This window comes from Podarcis cretensis (assembly GCF_951804945.1).
Source record: "Podarcis cretensis genome assembly, chromosome: 6".
Taxonomy (NCBI): domain Eukaryota; kingdom Metazoa; phylum Chordata; class Lepidosauria; order Squamata; family Lacertidae; genus Podarcis; species Podarcis cretensis.
In genome coordinates this window covers 49,766,136-49,787,605 of record NC_137175.1, presented here as the reverse complement: position 1 = coordinate 49,787,605, position 21,470 = coordinate 49,766,136, and the positions used below count along the sequence as shown (strand labels likewise).

Genomic DNA, 21,470 nt, shown 5'->3' with positions numbered 1-21,470 from the left:
GCTTTTCAGCAGCTGTTGATCAGCTGGCAAAAATACTGAGCAAGAAAGTCACACAGATGGTCTTTCAACCCCACAGAAAGGGACATGTTTCTGCAAAACAGGCCACACCAGGAGGCAGATTGGGAAACAAAGCAAAAGTCTGAGGTGGCAGATAGACTTACTTGAAGTTTTTGTCACACTCCTCCTTCCCAAAGGAACAGTGAAAACACTCCTCACCTTCTCTAGTTGCAGAAGCAGGTTTCTTATAAAGAGCCTGACAGAGAGGCAGAGAAAAGGAATACGATAGCAGCCAAACACAGGTGAAGACTATCTATTATCTATGCATCTATCCATCTAAATATCTCAATATCCATCTAAATATCTATCTATCATCTCTATGTATCATCTATCTATCATCTATCTATCTCTCTATCTCTCTATCTCTCTATCTATCTATCTATCTATTGCTTTTCTTTACAAAATATAGCCCAAAGTGAATTACAAAATAATGCAAATATTAAAACCAATTAATAAAGAAAAACCAAGCAGAAAAATCCAAAACCACATTTATACATATAAAAGGCACATTCCACCCGCTGAAAGAAGTTGCAGATACCTAGAAACCCTACAAACTAAGAGCTAAAGGTCCGGTTAAATAGAAATGTTTTTGTCTGGTGCCTAAAAGTAGATCATAACAGTGCTAAATGTACCTCATTGGGAATAGCATTCCATAAGCGGGGAGCCACTGCTTCTCCCTCAGAATAAAAAAACCCAAAAGCTTGCTCTCTACCACATGCACACAAGCACAGAGATCAGCAAAGGTGTGGGACGGGACAACTGGCTTGACTGACATCCACAATCATGCAAACTTCCCATGGACACTGATCTGTGGAACTGAAAGAGGCTGCAGGAACATTTGCAGGCTTGTGGTGGTAACAGGTCAATGGCAGTCAGCTCAGGTTCCACACAGCAGCACTTGCCAGTTCCCACTGTTACCACCCTTGTGACCCAAAGCAATTATTTTTGCCCTGACTTGTATCCAGTTCTCTCATATGGGACAAACATGTATTTTGTACACAGTAATGCACTTCATACTTGACCCAGCAAACACCTCTGTCTTAAAAGTACAGAACATTTTGAACACACTGGTGAAACCTATTGGTATGAGAAATGGGATGGATGAATCCAGGGATTCCTGGTGGATTAGAGACAGACAGACAGACAGACAGACAGACAGACAGACAGTTGTAAATTGGGGGTGGGGCTAGGCTGTATGCCTGAGTCCCTTCTAATTCCTGGATCTAGCAAGGGTTAAAATCTAATGGAGGGTTGCGCTTCTTCTGATAGGAAATGCTCTGTGGGTGGGTTGGGAGACAAAAAATGGGGGGGGTTGGAGTTTGAGGAGGGTCAGTTGATGTGGAAGTGAGAAATGTCCCTATTTTCATCTGAGGCATGTTGGAGGGTATGTCACCTTTGTCAGGTATGCCACTACTTCCCCATCAGTTTCCAGTGATTTGGCCCTAAATCACCATGTTCCAGATTCCCTACTGACTGCCCCTCTGAATGAGAGCTACTTCCCCCTTGCCTTCAAAAGGCACACCAGTCAAAAAGCTGGGAGAGAGCATCAGGGAAGGCCGTGTCTGTAAATTCTGTGGAAGAGACAATCAGGTGGCCTTGGGCAGGAATTATCTCATTAGGAAGAGAGAGCAGAGAGGGGTCCCATCACCGGCTAAGAAAGCAGGATGCCCTGTGTGTCCAGAACTGCGTTTGAAAGGAAGGGAAGGCAAAGCATCTGAGCCAGTGCCCCCCTCCGCTTCCCGAACGCGGATGAAAGCAGCTCAGAACTCCCCCACGAAAGAGCAAATTCCTTCAAGTACCACTCAGGAGTCTACCAGGCTGATGAAAGGCAGGCAGCGCAGACAAGAGGGAGCAAAAGATCAAAAACACAAGAGGCCTCCCAAGCACCGCAGCTTTAATTCAGAGCTAAATGACTGAAAAGAAGCTAATGGGCAAGCACCAGTCACTTATGGGAAAGGCCCTGCTGAGCTCCATTGTCTGGCCATCTGTCACCGCATCCACCCAGGCTAACCATGCGGCCTGCTCAGCTCAGCTCCCATCTGACATCCTGCGATGGGGAGGCAGCTGCCAGGCAGGCCAAGGCCACAGAGAGGAGCAGAGAGAAAACAGAGCCCATTGCAGGGGTGCATGTGTGCGCGGTGGTGGGAAACGGAAATATCTGTGAAGGGCTGTGAGGAACATTGAAAACACAAAAAGCACTGGGTATGTTATTCCCTCAGGACCATGTACCCATCTTGAAAGGCTTCTGCAGCTTTTCTAAAATACATTTTAGGGATGACTAACTAGGGAACCAACCTAGCAGTTCGAAAGCACGTCAAAGTGCAAGTAGATAAATAGGTACCGCTCCGGCGGGAAGGCAAACGGCATTTCCGTGCACTGCTCTGATTTGCCAGAAGCGGCTTAGTCATGCTGGCCATATGACGCAGAAGCTGTACGCTGGCTTCCTTGGACAATAAAGTGAGATAAGCACCACAAACCCAGAGTCGGCCACGACTGGACCTAATGGTCAGGGGTCCCTTTCCCTTTCCCTTTAAGTAGGGAACATGTTTCATACAGTGGAGGGGAAGTAACAATCTTGCAGTGCGTTGTTCTGAAATGTCAGTCGCTTCACACAGATAACTTTTAGAGCGAAGAAACCGAGAGGGGAATAGAGCTCCACTAGCCAAAAAGGAGCTCTTTCCCAGTAGACTAGGCCTGGGGAACATCAAGCCCACGGTTCAAATGTAGACTGTGAGGTTTCTCTGGTCCTCCAAACTCTCCCCAGGCTACGCCCCTCACAGATCCTGCTTTGCCCCCCCCCAATGTTTCTGCAGGCTGGAGTGTGAATTTTCAGGCCACATTCAAGGTTCTTGTATTAAGTGACTAGGCTCTTAACATCTTGGGTCCAGGGTACCTCAAAATACCACCTTCTCGGTCACTGAGATCATTGGGAGGAGTCACTGATAGTGTTCTCTCACGGCTCAGAAGATGTACAGCTCATACCCGCGAGGAGCCAGGCATTAAGTATTGTGAGTCCAATTTTGTGGAACTCTGCCCCACTTGAGGTCAGACTGGCACCCTCCCTGTTCCGGCACCTCTCAGGTGGGCTCCATTGCCATTCTAAGAGAATGATGGAGGTATTCATGATGAGTTCCAGAACCTCTTTTCCTAGAAAAATCCATTGTTCATATCAATTGTTTCAGTGAAATTAAGCATGATATTCCCAAAATAAAAAGTGTTCATGACAAACTTTATCCAACAGGTCTTGTATCTCCAAGATGGCTCCATTATATCCCATGATAAAGAGTAGTCATGGCATTTGAATACAGGCAGCGACTGTTGCATTTTATATGTGCGCAACTGCACACACATGCATCATCCACACCTGAAAGTGATCTGAATAATCACAAAATGGGTGGGGCGGGGGCAGAATGAGGTGTTTTCAGGCTTTTTCAATGGTGTTTCAAATAAACGCACAGTGCCTTGGAATGTAACCCCTGCATAAATTGGGAGTTGCCTGTATGGTGGTACCTCGGGTTAAGAACTTAATTCGTTCTGGAGGTCTGTTCTTAACCTGAAACTGTTCTTAACCTGAAGCACCACTTTAGCTAATGGGGCTTCCTGCTGCTGCTGCGCTGCCGGAGCCCGATTTCTGTTCTTATCCTGAAGGAAAGTTCTTAACCCGAGGTAATATTTCTGGGTTAGTGGAGTCTGTAACCTGAAGCGTCTGTAACCTGAAGCGTCTGTAACCTGAGGTACCACTGTACTGTTTAGTGGAATCTCCTGCATGTTTCCATTGAGGAAAGCCTTTACTTTACCCAAAGGCTATTAGCAGTTCAAGACTGCTGTTAACACATTTATTTACTCTGCAACTGTGTTTGCAGAGAATGTATTATAATAGGTACCCCATATTAAAATGTTTCGTTTCTTCCTCCCAAATGTAACGAGACGTGTTTTCCTCATTACTGCCGGGACAAGCTCCTTGATCCAGCCAACAAAAAATGTAATATTTGCTTGCAATACAAGCCAGAGGACACAAAGGTTATTTTGCCCTGGTGGCAACAAGATGTCAAAGTTACTTTGCTGCTCGTGCTGTAAACCGTAAATTGGACAACTAAGTTCTCTGTAGTACCTGCTACTGCAACTGCTTCCGACACATCTGACTTGCATGAGTATTCAGGTTTGGAGAAGCCTGTACCAATTAACACAATTTATATGGAGTGTCTCTCACAACAACTGCAGGAGGATATAGCAGAGACAGAGAATCCAATTTCCACTGTGAATTATTTCTACTGGGATTTTTTTATTTTTTTTAAAAAAATGCTGCCTATAAGAAGCCTTTGCAAATGGCTCCCCCTTGTGGATTTTTAAATTAGAATCATGCACTGGGTGGTTCTTCTACTCTTGGGGATTCAGGGGTTAATATGGTTAATACAGTCAGGGGTTAATACAGCACTCTGGATTCAGGCAATGCTGCCAACCCTTGTGGCAGTTGAGGAGCACGATATATACATAATACTGCAGAGGCAGAGGCAGACATGCATTATAGGATAACAACACTAATGAGGTGGCAATAACACAATCTGCCATGCGTTGGCTCCAAGAAGATCCATTTGACACAGAATGCCCCCAATGGCTTGTGAGGGGCAGGTGGTGTTTTTCCTAAAGTTGTTTCCATGTGACTGTCAATCATGTTTCACGCGTGATCAGTTTTCAAATGCAGAGCCTCTCAGTGTGAGCTCTGGTATTCTACAAAAACGAAAGCACAGCTTAGCTCCATCAATCCCTACTGGAGAGTCACTTGCAAACAAATTGGTACCCGAGCTGACAGTTGCCCAGTGCTGCATTGTGTGGATTGTTTTTCTACCAGCCTGTGAAGTAGCCAGTAGTGTGGGGTCTTCCAACATTCCTTCATTTATTGAAGTGGCAGCTCTTCACATTGAAGGAAACCTCTTATCAGGTTTGCTTATCAAGCATCTCAGGGAAAGTAGCGTTAACAGCAACCTGATTTCTAGAGGTGGGGTATCCTGGCATTTCAGATTGCTAAAGTTTTAACCACTCCACCTCACCTTAAACAAAAAAAAGCACAAAAAATGTTTACCTTCAAAGATAACACCCCCATATTTGTTCCCTGCATTTTGGTAGACTTTGGCATTCTAGCATCTAGAACAGACATAGGCAAACTTGGCCCTCCAGATGTTTTGGGACTACAGTTCCCATCATCCCTGACCACTGGTCCTGTTAACTAGGGGATGATGGGAGTTGTAGTCTCAAAAGATCTGGAGGGCCGAGTTTGCCTATGCCTGATCTAGAACAAAGCATCTCCCAATGTGCCATCTTTGCTCAGATTTTATTTATATTCTGTTCTACTTAGGGTTATCCCCCAACATCTCTATATACTATTTTCCCTCATTAATGAGTTTCTTGTCTCAGCCTCCTAGCAACTTGCATCCAGGGGCTTTCATCTATCTGCTTTCTCTCTTCTAATCATTTGTGAGGGAGCTTCCTTCATTTGCACCCAACCTGGACTCTTGGCTGCTTTCAAGCACCTGCTGGTTCCTCCCTCAGCTATGAAGGCTGCTTTAACCTGGAAGGTGGTTCTTTTCAATCAAGCAGCCATTCCCATCTTGGTGCCCTCTAGATCAGGGGTCACCAAACCTTTTCAGCAGAGGGTCAGTCCCCTGTCCCTCAGACCTTGTGGGGGGCCAGACTATATTTTGAAAAAAAATGATGGTGCAAGAGCACCAAGAGCCCTGGTGGCTGCTTACCTGTGTCTTGCGAGCAGCAGGGGCTGGCGGTGGTGGCGGCGGGATGATGAGTGGCGCGTGAAAGGGCTCCGGAGAGGGGCTGCTTAAAATGGCAGCCGTTCAGGTACTGCTGCTACTGGCACCAACAAAGCCCAGCCCCCTTCCTCCTCTAGGCAGGGCAGGGAGAAGCCAGGAGGAGGGAGGGAAGAGGCTGCACTGCCGTGTGAGGGAGGGAGAGGGAAAGAACGCACGCGCTGGCAATCCATGCAGCGATTCCCGGACCATCTGCGGGCTGAATTCAGAATGCAATTGGGCCTGATCCAGCCCGCAGGACATAGGTCCCCAGATGTTGTTGGACTACAACTCCCATCACCCCTAGCTAGCAAGGCCAGAGCTCAGGAATGATGGGGGTTGTAGTCCAAGAACATCTGGGGACCCACAAGTTGAGAACCGCTGCTTTAGATGGTTTTGGATTACAACTCTCATCACCCCCACCCATTGGTTATGCCAACGGGGAGGTGTAGCTCAATCTGGATGGCACTAGATTGCAAAAGGCAGCATTCCTCCCCCCCCCCAATCCACCTGGCATTCTTTGCATCCTTGTATGAAATCCATTTCTTCTTAGATGGTCCATCTAGATTGGTCGAGTTCGCAATGCAATCCTATACATCTCTATGAAGAACACAAACTTGTTTCTCTAAGGTTAAGTTCGTTTAGGATTTCAGTCACAGCTCCAAGGGCTCATTTATAAAAAGATAACTGTACTCACACATACTCCTTTCTGCAAACCTGAATGTGTGCACTTATACATATTTCATACACACCTGCACACCTGAAATGTGTGCCAAGAAGGGTACACATGGGACTGACTTGGTCCTCAGTAGGACTTGTCAACTTAGTTGTTTCAGAGCACTCTCTCGAAATTCAATACAAAAACCATCGCAGTTACAGGCTAAAAATGCAGATGGGATAAAACGATAGAGCGCTCTTTCCCAAAGAACAGGTATGGCAGCTAAACGAAAGTGTGAAGCAGGGAGCTGCAAAAGATAAATATCAGAAGCAAATGTGCAAATCAGAGATGGATAGGAAAGAGCCCCTGGTGTGAGAAATAAGACACCCTGGTGTCAACATTACTATGCAGAGCGAGCAGAAGCTTGCTGGGGAATGAAGACGTGGAAAGTGTTTTGTTTCTGCTCTACTTCACCTGTAATCCTTACCCATTTTAGTTAAAGGTAAAGGTAAAGGTACCCCTGCCCGTACGGGCCAGTCTTGACAGACTCTGGGGTTGTGCGCCCATCTCACTCAAGAGGCCAGGGGCCAGCGCTGTCCGGAGACACTTCCGGGTCACGTGGCCAGCGTGACATCGCTGCTCTGGCGAGCCAGAGCCGCACACGGAAACGCCGTTTACCTTCCCGCTGGAAGGCGGTCCCTATTTATCTACTTGCACCCGGAGGTGCTTTCGAACTGCTAGGTTGGCAGGCGCTGGGACCGAGCAGCGGGAGCGCACCCCGCCGCAGGGATTCGAACCGCCGACCTTTCGATCGGCAAGCCCTAGGCGCTGAGGCTTTAACCCACAGCGCCACCTGCGTCCCTCACCCATTTTAGTTACTGTGCCGCTAAAGGAGAGTGAATTAGGGTTTCAGCTCAAACATCTATAATCAGAGGAGCTACTCCTTTTTCCACTTCCAGAGTCCTACCAACCTAATGCCAGCGGTGGCTGAAATTTGTTGCTGGTTCAGCAAGATCTAGGACTGTCCATCACTAACAAAGTTATTTTTTTATTTTATTTTTCTTCGACTTCCTCTCACCTCCCTTTTTGTATTCCACTTCTGTTACTTGTTTCAGCAAATCCTTTCCATCTTTCTCTATTTTTATCATTATGAATGTCTTAACATATTTTTAACCTTATTTTCCATTAATACTAAAATACTTATTTATACTTAACTCCTTATAACATTTCTGCTAAAGCCATAAAGTTTCATTTTCAAACACTCATTAATTTTACAATATTTCTATGTACAAACTTTAGACTTTCCCAATCTTCTACCACCATCTCTTCTCCCTGGTCTCGGATTCTGCCAATCTGTTCAGCAGTGACCCAGATCACTCAGGCAATCATCTTCTACATAGCAAAGGAAGCACTGCCTACAGTGATGTGGTGGTGATGCCTGAAGAGCAGAAGCTCAACATAATAGGCTCATAACAACAGACCCAAGGAGTGTCTTAAATGCAGGAGAGAGAGAGAGAGAGAGAGCACAGTGTCATCAAGGAAGGATTTTGGGGCAGAGGTTCAGAGACCCACTCAGCAGAATGAATCAGAATGGCCCTGAAATGCAGCAGGGCTGGCTTACCACACCTGGAAGGAAGTGAGTGAAGTAATACACACCACCAGCTAAAGAGGACTTTATGGGCTTATCCACACTTGGCCTTTGCCCCGTGCTTTCCAGGCACAGGTCTCCACTTTAAAGCTCTCCCCTAGTGCTCTTTTTTCACCCTGGAAACCAGCTCATTAAAGCTGATACACAACAAATGACAATTCAGATTTTCCACAGATTGCTGTTTGCTCCAATTCAGCAGTAAAGAGCAGGATTTTGTGCAGAAAGCTCAAAAAAGAAGAAAAAAGAAGAGTGTTCTGACATGGAGGTTTAAAGCGTGGACCATGCCTGGAAAGTATGGAGGAAAAGTAAGTGTGGAGAAGCCCGAGCTCATTCACTGATCAGAGCAAGGAGGGTCTGTCAATTGCCCTGGCACTCCAGCAGATGACATCACTCCTGCCCTGAAAAAAATCCCAGAGCTGTGTTCCCTGCCACCATTACATGCTAATTAGCTGATGAAACAAGTTGCAAAACGTTGTTTAGTGCTGAAAAAATATGAAATTCCTGCAAGATATACAGTGGTACCTTGGGTTACATACGCTTCAGGTTACAGACTCTGCTAAGCCAGAAATAGTACCTTGGGTTAAGAACTTTGCTTCAGGATGAGAACAGAAATTGTGCTCCAGCGGCACGGCGGCAGCAGGAGGCCCCATTAGCTAAAGTGGCGCTTCAGGTTAAGAACAGTTTCAGGTTAAGAATGGACCTCCGGAACGAATTAAGAACTTAACCCGAGGCACCACTGTACACAACCCTTAAGGAAAGACACCTAGAACGTATTAAACACGGTAGAAACAAATTTATTGTGCAAAATATTGACCAAATAACATGGTAGCCTTAGAAAATGACTATCTGTGTTTCATTTGTCTTGTGAATGTGCATAGAAAACCTATAACCTGTATCTAAAAGCTAGATTTGGATTTTACTTTTATTTCCTGTTTCCAATAATAATAATAATAATAATACCTTAATTGTCAATGTACAACCTGTGTACAATGAAATTAACCGAGCCTCCCTCCCCCCTGCCAAACACTCGATTTCATTGCACTATGTGTGCTTGTCGCTGTTTCCACACAGCTTCTTATTCAAACCACCAGTTTCTCATCGGGAAACCTGCTGCATGATGAAGACCACCCTAGTAAAGGTTTCTTCCTGGCTTCAAAATTGTACTTACTTAGTCCAATTCCACCACAAAGAATTCCCCAAACTGCAAATCCTGGCAGCAAGTGCGTATTCCCAAGCCTCAACCATGAATTCTAATTCTTCTTCTATTTTGGCGATCACTCGTAGCCGAGTAAGATTGTCTTCCATAAAAGCCTAGTTCCAGCTGCTTACCTGTGAGTCAGGTCAAGAAACCTAAGAAAGTAGCACCCTACTAATAGTTCCTTTAAATGAAAAAAGATATTGTGCCACATGTGACGGCACAGGCTGTAGCCTGGGTAGCAATGGCTGCTTACGTAGCAAAAACGCCAAGGCCTTTGAAAGGCACTAGTGGTCAGAGGGGAAATCTCAACAACATTTCTGAGCCATGGAGATAAACTATGCAGCTCCAGAATTTGTCTAACCGACCCCTGGGGAATTTTCTTAACCGACCCCAAGACAGAAGCAGAGGCTATTATAGATTCCGTTAGCTAAACTGCACACTTGTGATGAGAAAGCCTATTCACCCAAAGGACTGCATTGCCTCATGGAGCACTTTCTGGTGGCCACATGCTAATGGTGGGCAGGTCCAACAGGTTTGATTGGCAGAAATGACTGGCAGAATCCGAGACCAGGGAGAAGAGTCGTTAGAAGAAGATTGGAAGAAATTTAAAGACTATCTACAGAAATATTGTAAAATTAAGGAATGTTAGAAGGATGTTGGAATGAAGTTATGTGGTTTTAGCAGTAATGTTATAAAGGAGTATTTAAAGATGGATTATTAACAGGTGAGAATGTAAAGTTATAATATATTAAGATAAATTATTAAGATAAAAGTAAAAATGGAAAGGATTTGCTGAAATAACTAATTGAACTAGAATACAAAAAAGGGAGGTGTGAGGAGGTCAAGGAAACAAGTAAATGAAAGTTAAGATATGGAAAGGTTGACTTGTTTTTAATTGTTTTTACTCTTTGTACTTTGTATTTTTTGTCTCTTTTTCTTTTCTTTGTTTTTATTCTTGTAACTTTTTTTGAAACTTTAATAAATATTATTTAAAAAAGACAACAAAAGTTGGTCAACCTACCGATGCAACTTCGTACAATAGACTACATTCCAGCTATGCAAACAACAGGGTTTCTGCACTAACACCATGCCATCTCTGCATTCAGGAAAGCAAGGGGCACTGCCACCATTCAAAGGGACATTCTAGCCAGGCAAAAGCACCTGAAGGGCAGGTAAGAAATCTAATTTATCAACAACATGAATATTTGGAGAGCAGGAAATTGATGTTCAGTGTTGAGCAATGGGTATTCAGCACAGGCTTGGTGCTGCTTTTGAGGGAGAGCTTAGTTATTACAAGAAATGGAAAATTGTGGAAATTTTGTGATGGAAGCAAATGGGGTGGGGAGGGAGGTGGGGAGGGAGGGTTGTTGTTCACCAGAGAAGAGAATGCATGTTTTCTCTCTATATAGCTCACTATCAACAGAGGTGGTACATTAAGCCAAGTGTGAGATATGCCATTGCTGTAAGTACAGGAATAAAGGAAGTTGCCTTATACCAAGTCAGGTTATTTGTCCAGCTAGCTCCAGCTCAGACTAGCTTATTCCAGAAATCCTTGTCTTAGACTCTGTGAAAGGATTCTGTGGAACTGTAACAACCCTTCATGTGGATCATTGGACTCTAAGAACAGACAGGTGGAATAGATACCTATACATGTATACATGTATGGACCTTATGCATGAACTGACTAGAGAATGAACTGATCCACTGGGTCTTCTGCTTTTTTTGTTGAACTTTATGAGACTTCCATTGAAATCTACAATTTGATACAATGAATAGTATACCTTATTTATTCAAAAGTACACCCGGTTACGTCCTGTGTGTTTATTGAGTATGTTTCACGTAACCATAGGTTTGTTGTTGTTGTTTATCTACTCTGACTGACATCAGCTTTCCAGGGTCTTGGGCAGAAGTTCAGTCAGTAAAGCATGAGACTCTTCATCTCAGGGTCGTGAGTTCAAGCCCCACATTGGGCAAAAGATTCCTGCATTTGCAGGGGGGTTGGCTAGTTGACCCTCGTGTTCCCTTCCAACTCTAAGATTCTGTGATTTGTTGCCTGATCCCTTTATGTGTAGATGCCAGGGATCGAACCTGGGCCTTCTGCACACTCATAATGTAAGGTAAAGGTAAAGGGACCCCTGACCATTAGGTCCAGTCGTGGTTGACTCTGGGGTTGCGGCGCTCATCTCGCTTTATTGGCCGAGGGAGCCAGTGTACAGCTTCCGGGTCATGTGGCCAGCATAACTAAGCTGCTTCTAGCGAACCAGAGTAGCGCACGGAAACGCTGTTTACCTTCCCACCAGAGCGGTACCTATTTATCTACTTGCACTTTGATGTGCTTTCGAACTGCTAGGTTGGCAGGAGCAAGGACCGAGCAACGGGCGCTCACCCCGTCACAGGGATTCAAACCGTCGACCTTCTGATCGGCAAGCCCTAGGCTCTGTGGTTTAACCCACGGCGCCTGCCACTAATCCATGCAGCCAGTCTGTGCTGCTTCTCAGTTCCCAGCAGGGGGAGGCTGCCCTGCACATGCTTAGAGGTATTCAAAATATTTCCACTTTCTCTATTGATTCATTGACTGATTTTGGGCTAACCACTTAACCCTGCTCTTTTGTCTTCCAGTGAAGCAATGACCTCTAACTTCTATAACACATGCACACACATCATTCCTTAACAACAACCCAGCCTTCACCCTTAGGTTCCAGGGCAGGTTACAATTAAAACTTAAAAACAATTTGAAACAACTTAGGGTCACAGAAATAAGGTGGGTCTGCTTCCAGGGACAGTTCAATGTGTGGGATATGACCTATAAAGCCCTACCCAGCTGAGGTCCAAGCTATCTGCTGCTTCAGCTGCTTAAGCAACAAGGTCTAAGAGCACTCTCATGTTGAGTCATCAGTGGGAGTGATGGGAGGCAAAGCTCGTTCCATCAGCTCTGCTGAAAGACAAGCTCCCCCAGGCACCTCCTAGTCTTGAATGACGCCAGCTAGTCATTTTAAGAACTGGTGCCTGAGTTTGATTCCCTGCCCCCTTCCTTCCACATCCTTTTTTCCTTGTGTGGCATAGCATATTCTTTTTAAGATTGTAAGCCTGCAAGGCAGCGTCAAGGCAGGGGCTGTCTTGTTTTAATGGATAATATATAAGCCACTCTGGGAGCCTGGCAGGGTTTTGAGATCTTCGGGGGAGGCCCTTCTCTTGGTCCCATCACCCTCCAGGACAAACTTCGTAGGGACACAGAAGAGCGTATTGCCAATGGCTGCTCCCAGACTTTGAAAAGGTGGTGTTAATAATGATGATGATGATGATGATGATGATGATGATGATGATGGTGATGATGGTGATGATGATGGTGTTGCACTAGATGACCCTTGGTGTCCTTTCCAACTGTACAATTCTATGATTCTAAAAAGAAAGAAGGAACTGGTGAGGGAGTGAAGCACCATGAGGAGAGCACAGGCGTTGGACAGGTGAGGGAAGAACAATTCCAGAAGCACAGAAACCAGGTGAGTATAACTCATGAAGTTCCTAGCTTGTGGGTGGCTACACATCTAATTACTGAAGCATTTCAGAATCTAAGAAACACAAGAAACTATGAAACATTGCTCAAAACCAACCCCATTGTTTCTATGCAACTATTTTCAAAGACACAGTAGTCATGAAGTCCTACTGGAAACATGCAGACAGCAAGTTGTTGATCCTGTTTTCTGGAAAAGCACCCTAGATTCAAGCATGAGGCTCAGCCAAGCACTTGAGTCTACCTGATCAATGAGCTGGAAAATTGAATCAGCATATTTCCGGAATGCTGGAGTACTAGTATTAGCATGTACTTGACCTAAAACAAAACAAAACGTCACTTTGACAAAACATGGCGCAGCACATAAAACACAGAATCAGGTGTCAACAGAAGGCTAAATTCAGCTGTTATAAACACTAAGCATAGGAGAAAACAATGGGGGTGTGATATTGATTCCAGTGGGTTCTGATGGGATCCAAGACTCAAATGTACTGTCTCTTCTTACGAGTTCTAGTAATCTGTTTCACAATAACCAAAGCAGGACAGAAAGGTAACCCCAGGCAGAAGTACCAAGCCACCCCTTTAATCTGGGCCTGAAACCAGTCGGAATAAATGCCCAGGGCCACAGTGAAGGTGGCTAGCAGATAAACTATCAGTCCGTACGTCATGTGGATGAGCCGGAGGCGACCCACGGACGAGATCCTCAGCAGCTGAGGAAAGCGAAGGCAGAATCCACACAAGACCTGCCCACAAGCTGCCAGGAGAGTCAGGAGTCCCAGAACACTGTGCCAGGAGACCAGGTGTGGAAGCTCACTCCGGTTCTTGCTGGAGACAATGAAGGCCAAGCCCAGTGTGGCAGCCACAAGGGCCAGTGTCTGGGAAGTCCAGGGCAGCTGCACTTTCATTTTGTGGGAGCAGGAGCAGAAGAGGAGACCCTCTGGCGAGAAGATCAGGATGGCTTCCGTCAGGCACAGGCAGAACTGGTAATACAAGAACCCATTAGCAACCTAGCAGTGGAGCCCGAGTCACCTTCCCAATCAAATAATCTTCAAAATAACAAGCACAGAAGCACAGCCAAAGCTTTGGAACCAGTTATGTACTTAGTCACAGCAGGCAGTAAGCCTCTTCCTAACTGGCACCACTTCAGAGTGCAGACTGGATGGTTTTTAAGTTAAAAGTGGAGCTATACCCTACACCTTTCATTCATTCACCACTCAGGGCGGCCAAGTGTCAAATAATGCATGCTTGCAATGCTCCAATAGCTAGTAAACTCCCTGTACACTTATGACTAGCAGCTCAGGGGAAAGTATTCAGCTCAGCCTTCTCCCCTGTATGTTGTTTTTCCTTTATCCAGGTATGGGTGTTGATGATGGGGAGTGTTGTTCATTTTTCAAGAGCATTCAGAACACACTTCTCATTTGCAACCTGAATTGACATGGCCTGGTGTGGCAGGGGGAGCTCTTCTGCCAAGTACATAAATGGGTCTCATGAGTTGGTGTTATCTAGGGTGGCTTATAACGTACCAAGAAGAGTTGCACAGGGTTGGCATTGGGAGTTAGCACCACTGGGCATCTGCTGAGGCTGACATCCTTGTGCAGAGGAATGCTGCTGACCCTGAAGTTTCCTGGCCCAGGTGGTTCTCCTCCTCCTCACTGTCCCTGCTGGTTCACCTACCAGCAACATCCTTCCCTTGCTATGCATCCTCCCTTGGGGTGGTTGTGCAGATTGGGCCCTGCAGTGGAATAAGTCATTTTCCTCCAGCAGAGGAAGAACAGAGAAATGAGATGTACATCTATAGTGTATGCTTAAAAGCAGTTTTAATTTGGATTAACTATCACAGCTCCCTGAACACTGGGAAGTACAGCTTTACGGCAACAGCTCTGTAAAGGCATTGCTAGCACATAACATTAATCCTTTGCATATGCACTCACAGCACTGTCTACAGTCATGGTGGGCTTTCAGCCATACTTCTCTACATGCCTGAATTAGATGGCTGGGGGATCTGCATGAAGTGTGCAGCCCTACACATCTAGCTTTGCTCTTGAGATTTGTGGACATCCCACAGGCTGGAGAAAGAAACCAGTTTTTCCCCAGGACACTTTCTCTTTACTTCTTGGTATGCACTTTAGTGCTGAATCAAAAGAACAGGTCACTATCATACTGACCTGCCTTACCAATCCACAGCTTCTTTAAAAAGCTGCATAACGTAAGACGTTGTGGCCTTTATTTGAAATCCAAACGTTATTGGCTCCTGGCTGAGAGCAAGTTTTTCACAGAGAAGCTTTGATATAGGGCAGCACTTTCATTCTTGGCAATGATAGGCATATTTGACTCTTCAGATGCAGCATAACTGCTGAAGGAAGATTTAAGGGGCCAAGCTAGGAGGAGCCATTTTGCAACAAAAGAAAAGTTATTTATTGCAAGTGCATGTAACAGATTAGCTGCCAAGACTCTAGAATGGTTCCAGTCTGGGGTTTATTTATGTTACCATTTTAATCCCATCTTTCAGTTCCCAAGAAACCTCCAAGGTGGCTTGCAAAAAAATAATGCACAAATTAAACACAATAATTTACTAGAATATAGTTCAGTATTATGAGTACAGAGACTATCTGCTAGGGAAATGGCATGTGCAGTCTTAGGTTACGAACAGCTAATCACTTTTTCAGGAGAGTGGGAGGAGTTTCTGTCTAGTGGTGTCACCACTTGTACATATGTAATGCTGTGGGAAAGGGGAAGAAAATCTTTGGCAGGCAATTTGCTCCTTTTGTCAGAGGAGAGACATCTCTGGAGCTGTCCCCTCTTTAGCACATGCATATTATTATTATTAAAAAATATTGAAATAACATACAGAAAGCTTTGCAGAGTTTTTTCTTTCTTAAAAGAAGCACAAACACCAATCCGCTACAGCAGACAAAAAGAATAGGATAGGACAAAAAGAAATGTTATTGCAAGAACAATAACCTCCCCAACTTACCTTTATTCTGTTTGATAGCTTGATAGCTCAACACAATCCTGTGACATAATGGTTTATTTAGCACATACCCAAGAAGCACATGAAGGGGAAAAGTGACTCAAGGTCAGAAGTGAAAAGGCTTAGGGGGTTGGGGTGAAGTGACAAGGAGAATGATGCTGGCCATAGTATGTCATTGTAAAAGTGTGGGGGGGAACCACAAGGATGGGGAACATGTAGCCTCCCAATAGTCAGCAGGGTCACTGGCCAGGAATGATGGAAGTCCAGCAACATCTGGAGGGTCACAGATTCCCCATCTCCGCCTTAAAGAAAACCCCACTAAGCATGTGTAAGAGAGTCCTATTGGAGCCATTATCGCAAACGTGCTTGAAATATAGCCACAACGAAAACACACGTCCATTTAGAAGTGCTGGCAGAGCTTCTGGAGAGCATTTTGGATTTTAGCAAGTACCTCCCAAGGCACTGCAAAAACAGGTTTATCTGAAAGGCTCACTACAGGGATAAATTAATGCGTGCATTGTCAGCTGCGAAAGGAGGACAGAAGCCCTTCCACCTCTCTAAAAGATTAGAGTGTGTACACATCTCTAGGCTTTCTGCTATATTCTCCCTAGGCAAAAACAGACAACATTCCGCAGATGTACTGAATAAGCAGGAAGCAACTTACTGCTATTGACATGAACGCAGGGTGCCAGGAAAACAAACCTATAAGAAAGAGAGAAAATGCTTAGCCAAAACTGTGTTCCAGTCCAAAAACAAACATGACTTCAACAACAGATTTGATTGCAGCTGCCCCTTCAAGCTAGGAAGTCTGATCTATCATAACCACTATCCATGTATATTGTTCATCACTGCAAGTTTTCCAAACATATGGCATGTGGAAGGAACTCTCGTTAATGCTTCTTGCAAGAGTTTCAGATGAGGCGGTGTTTGCCATAGCTTGGACCAACCTGATCTGGACTTATCAGACTCACCTCAATAAAAAGTCAATACCTGTAACGGCAAACAAACTTTCCTGGTAGGCAGCTTACCCATGATGGCCACCGCTACTGCTCCCCCCCCCCCCCGCTATAAGCAACCACAAGGGAACACAAAATGAACTTTTAATTTGTGCAGGCGTAGCCAGAACCCTGTATCTGTGGACTGTGTCCCTTGAAGCATCCTTTGCAACAGTCGGGGATTCTATGGCAGAAGTGGAGGGCTTCTTAAAAAGTCCAGTGAACGTACAAAGACTTCTCCAACCATACGAAACTTTAGAACTTCTGCTCTATAGTAGGTGGATTTCCCCCTCATGTTCCTGTTCTATTAAGACTAGGGTTAGAAAGATGATCTAATTTAAAAGCTGGAAGGAGGAAAAGATTTTTCCCAATGGGCAGGCCTCAGCTCTTCCTTTCTAGTTCAGGAGAAACAAGGGGTGATATCCAACTAAGTTTTACCCAGAGTAAACCCACTGAAATTAATAAACATGGCTAAGTTAGGTCCATTGATTGTAACAGCAGTGCTCTGAATAAAAAACTTAGCTGAATACCACCCAGTCCTCCTAAGTTACAGCATGAACCACTCAAACTCAGTAGGAATCAGATTGTAATTGCATATTAATTGCCTTGTTGGTTTTAGTGGAAGACTTATGCATGTGCTTAATTCCAATAGAAGCTCTCCATTTAAAAGTGCTTAGCTGTGGTTGACTCATGCCCAGTTATTAAAAGCATGTATAAAAAGCTCAAACCTAAAAAAAAATGCCACACTATGTTAACACAGACAGACACAATAGGACTGCCGGATCAAAATTTCAAAAACAAGAGCCTGCAGAGATCTGGTGTGTCTGCCCTATAAAGTTCACTGAAGCTGCTGGATTCTGAAATAAGAAACATCCATTATGTACTATAGAGCTGTCATGTTCTAAAATAAGACTTCCAGCAGCCAGAACAGAAGATAAAAAACCATTCCAGACTTCACTAGAAAGGACTCACAAAAACACCCACACTGGCTATTAATAAATTACAAAAGGCAGCTATAGCATTTAAATGATTGCAGAAAACTAGGCAGAATATAATGCTATGTTAAAATATATGGGAACAAGCTTGAGTAGCTGTACTGCACTATGAAAACGGGCCAGACAGAGTAGCAAGCTGGGAAATTATGCCCAGAATTTTGGCTTCCCATTGAAGTAAATGGGACTGAATTGCTCAGTTAAAAGCTTAAGTCCAATACCTTTCATGAGGTTACAGTCATGGATTTTAGAGAGCCAGAACATGGATATTCTCGCTCTGTTACAATACAAAGCCCCAACTAGCTGTTGTATCCACCTCAAAATATTATGAACTCCTGTACTTCCATGTAGGAAAAGACATATGTATACAGGTATTGTCATATGCAACAGTCAAGCACATGCATTTTCCCTGCGTGTATACGAGCCACTGTGATGTAGTGGTTAGAGTGCTGGACCTGGGAGACTGGGGTTCTAGCCCCAATCACTCAGTCATGAAGCTCACTGGATGACCTTGGGCCAGTCACTGTACGTCAGTGTAACCAACCAGGGTTGTTGCAAGGTTAATATGGAGAGTCATGTATGCCACCTTGAGCTCCTTGGGAGAAAGGTGGAGCATTCAGAGGCCATAAATTAAGGTTACCAGATATTTTTTTCAATGAATCCAGAGACACTTTTCAACTTCTTACTAAATAGATGGATTTTGTCAGGGAACTGATTTATAAATCTGGGGACTGTCCCCAGGAAACAGGGATGTCTGGTACCCTTACCATAAATGGCTTCAGCTTAGCACGGACACACAATAATCAGTGAAAACATGCCCACTGTTGCTGCACATGCAAATCAATATGGGGGCTGCACAATTTTACATACAGCAAACTGTTTTTTATATATTATTATTATTATTATTACATAGGTTAATAACATTTAAGTAGCTCCACAAAGTGGCTTATACAAGGGTGTAAGATCTTTAATCCAACAGTTTTTGAGCTCATTGCAGAAATTGACAGGGATATCTTGAAGCAAGCTTGGTTGGGATTAGTGTTTCAGGTGAACTACTTAGACAATGTTCCATTTAGAATTACCTGTGCATTATTCAAATGTAGGTTGCACAATAATTGTGTCTGGGGGTTGTCTGTCCGTTCACAAGTGTGAAACTGCAAATGGAGCAACGACATATGGCTAAACTGCTACTACAGCCAAGCCAATGCTGTGTGCACATTTGTTCAATGCTGTTTCGGTGGTGATAGTGGCAGGTCTCCTGCCTGTGTGTGTAGTCGCCTTGTTAACATCCCTTCAACCACCCTGTCACATCACTTGCAGTCCGCTCATTTTTACATCAATCATCGACCTCTCCTTGCAAAGATCGTAGAATCCCTCGTGTGTGTAGCCTGGAAAGGTAAGGGGAACCTAAAGCTTTCAACTCTGCTAAAGCCAAGCCCATTACTTTCAGTGGGTCGACTCAGAGCAGGCCTAACCATGGAGGAAACGCAGGGAGCAGAAACTCCAGCGCAAGAGCCCCTTAACCTTGCGAAAGCGAGCCATCGGGTCCAGCAACTGGGTACCCTAAAAACGTGGCCGTGGCGCACGTCTTCCAAGGCGCATCCTGGGCCAGGAGAGGAACCGGTGCTCTTTCCACCCCCCTTCGTCCCGTTAGTTTGCCTTGGGAATGGAAGCGGGAGGGAGAGTCAACTCACGGGTGCCGGGCCTGGAGAGCAGCAGCAGCAGCAGCAGCGCGGTGGTGCCCAGCGCGGCGAGATGCGCCAGGACCCCGCAGCCCCGCCGCAGCCAACGCAGGGCGCGCCGCTCCGCGCTTGCCGGCGCGCCGGACATTGCAGCACGCTTCCGCCTTGGGCTGTTGTTACAGGCGGGGAAAGGAGCGGGCAGGGTGCGGCTCGCTGCCGGTGGCGACGCACACCTGCCGGGGAGGGAGGCGGAGCCCAGGCCACGGGGCGGGTCTCTCGGGGGGAGCTGAAAGGGAATCGCGGAAAGGGCCACTTGTGCTCACCCGTTTCGCCTTGAGGGAAGGCAGCAGAGGTGGCTCAGTCTCTCCCCACCCGCAACCCATCTCCATCATAAGGCTTCTAGGGGAAAGGGTGTCATTTTCGAGTAGGGTGGAAATTCCGCGATTTCTCACCTTAGGAAGGATAGAGTTGGAAGGATACTAGTCCAACCCCCTGCGATGCAAGAGTCCCAGCTAAAGCATCCTTGGAAGATAGCCATCCAACCTTTGCTTAAAAACCTCCAAGGAAGGACCGGCCTCTCACCTTCCGGGAGAGTCAGGTCCACTGTTAAACAGCTCTTACCGTCAGAAAGTTCTTCCTGGTGTAGCTATGCAACCATGGGGAGAAAGGGGGCTCTACTAATGCACTGCCCTATATGTGTGGTTGTTTCCAGAGGACCCAGAGCATTCAAACCTGATTTGCTTGCTAGGTGGGGCAGGCTCTATTTAATGAGCATCTATTCCGATTTGTTTGTGGGGAGGTTAGACAAAATTACAACAAGCAAATGTCGTTCCATACTTTTCAGTGCATTCTCCCATTACCAAAAGTTCAATTTTGGGGGAAGCGGATTTCCATTCTGAAGATACCAGAGAACTAAGGGCACTATTGTGGGATCGGTGCTGCTTATGCACATGGGTTTTTCACACTGTCCACGTGAGATTGCCATTATAAAAATGCCAGCCTGTACTCCCCCCCCCCCATTTTATCAGGATTTCCTCTTGTACAGAAATTTTGTTAAATAGAAATAGCCTGTTCTACAACTGTTCCACAGTGTTCCACCCGCTGTTCCACAGCGCGGGTGGTGCTGTGGTGTAAACCACTGAGTTTTGGGCTTGCCAATCGGAAGGTCGGCAGTTCGAATCCCTGCAATGGGGTGAGCTCCCATTGTTCAGTCCCAGCTCCTGCCAACCTAGCAGTTTGAAAGCACACTAAAAAGTGCAAATAGATAAATAGGTACCACTCCAGCGGGAAAGTAAACGGCGTTTCTGTGCGCCGCTCTGGTTTTGTCAGAAGTGGCTTAGTCATGCTGGCCACATGACCCGGAAAAACTGTCTGTGGACAAACGTTGGCTTCCTCGGCCAATAAAGCGAGATAAGCGCTGCAACCCCAGAGTCGTTCGCGACTGGACTTAATTGTCAGGGGTCCTTTACCTTTACCTTTACCTTTACCTTTACCTTTACAACTGCCCTTACTGCTGGTGTGGGAGTTTGTAGGTACTTTTTGAAGCATGAGGGCAGATTGTAATGTGTGTGGTGAAGATATAACAACACAAGAGGTATTGCACAAAACCTCTTTATCAGAATTGCAGTATAACTGGGTATCAGTCCTATGCAAGACCTCTGTATAAATGAAAAACAACACTGATGTTGCCCTTCCTGTTCAGCTCCTCCAAAGCACAAGCCTCAGTTTCCCTCATGGCAATACATGAGAACTAGGGATTGGTACTGTTTCTCCTGATGCACTTTTGTGTGTGTGTTTAAGGTCATGCAAGCAAGTACCGATTTATATGCATGCATGTGGTGGAGGGAAAGAGAGTAGTGATTGAGGGAGCAGTCAGGAAACATTGCACAGAAACAGGTCATCAAGGACTGCACACTGCTGTGGGAGAGGCAGCGGAATACATTTGAAAAATCTAAGGTTA

The 21,470-nt window shown here is 45.4% G+C and overlaps 1 protein-coding gene across 1 annotated transcript; it reads right to left on the bottom strand.

The window, feature by feature from the left end:
• Positions 1-13,265: 13,265 nt before the first annotated feature.
• On the bottom strand, positions 13,266-19,673 carry CYB561D1 (cytochrome b561 family member D1). Its single transcript, XM_079981965.1, has 3 exons — positions 19,523-19,673; positions 16,506-16,543; positions 13,266-13,850 (listed from the first exon to the last, which is right to left on the bottom strand). The coding sequence occupies exons 1-3, from the start codon at positions 19,656-19,658 to the stop codon at positions 13,353-13,355; spliced, it is 672 nt and encodes a 223-aa protein (XP_079838091.1). The 5' UTR covers positions 19,659-19,673; the 3' UTR covers positions 13,266-13,352.
• Between the last annotated feature and the right edge of the window lie 1,797 nt (positions 19,674-21,470).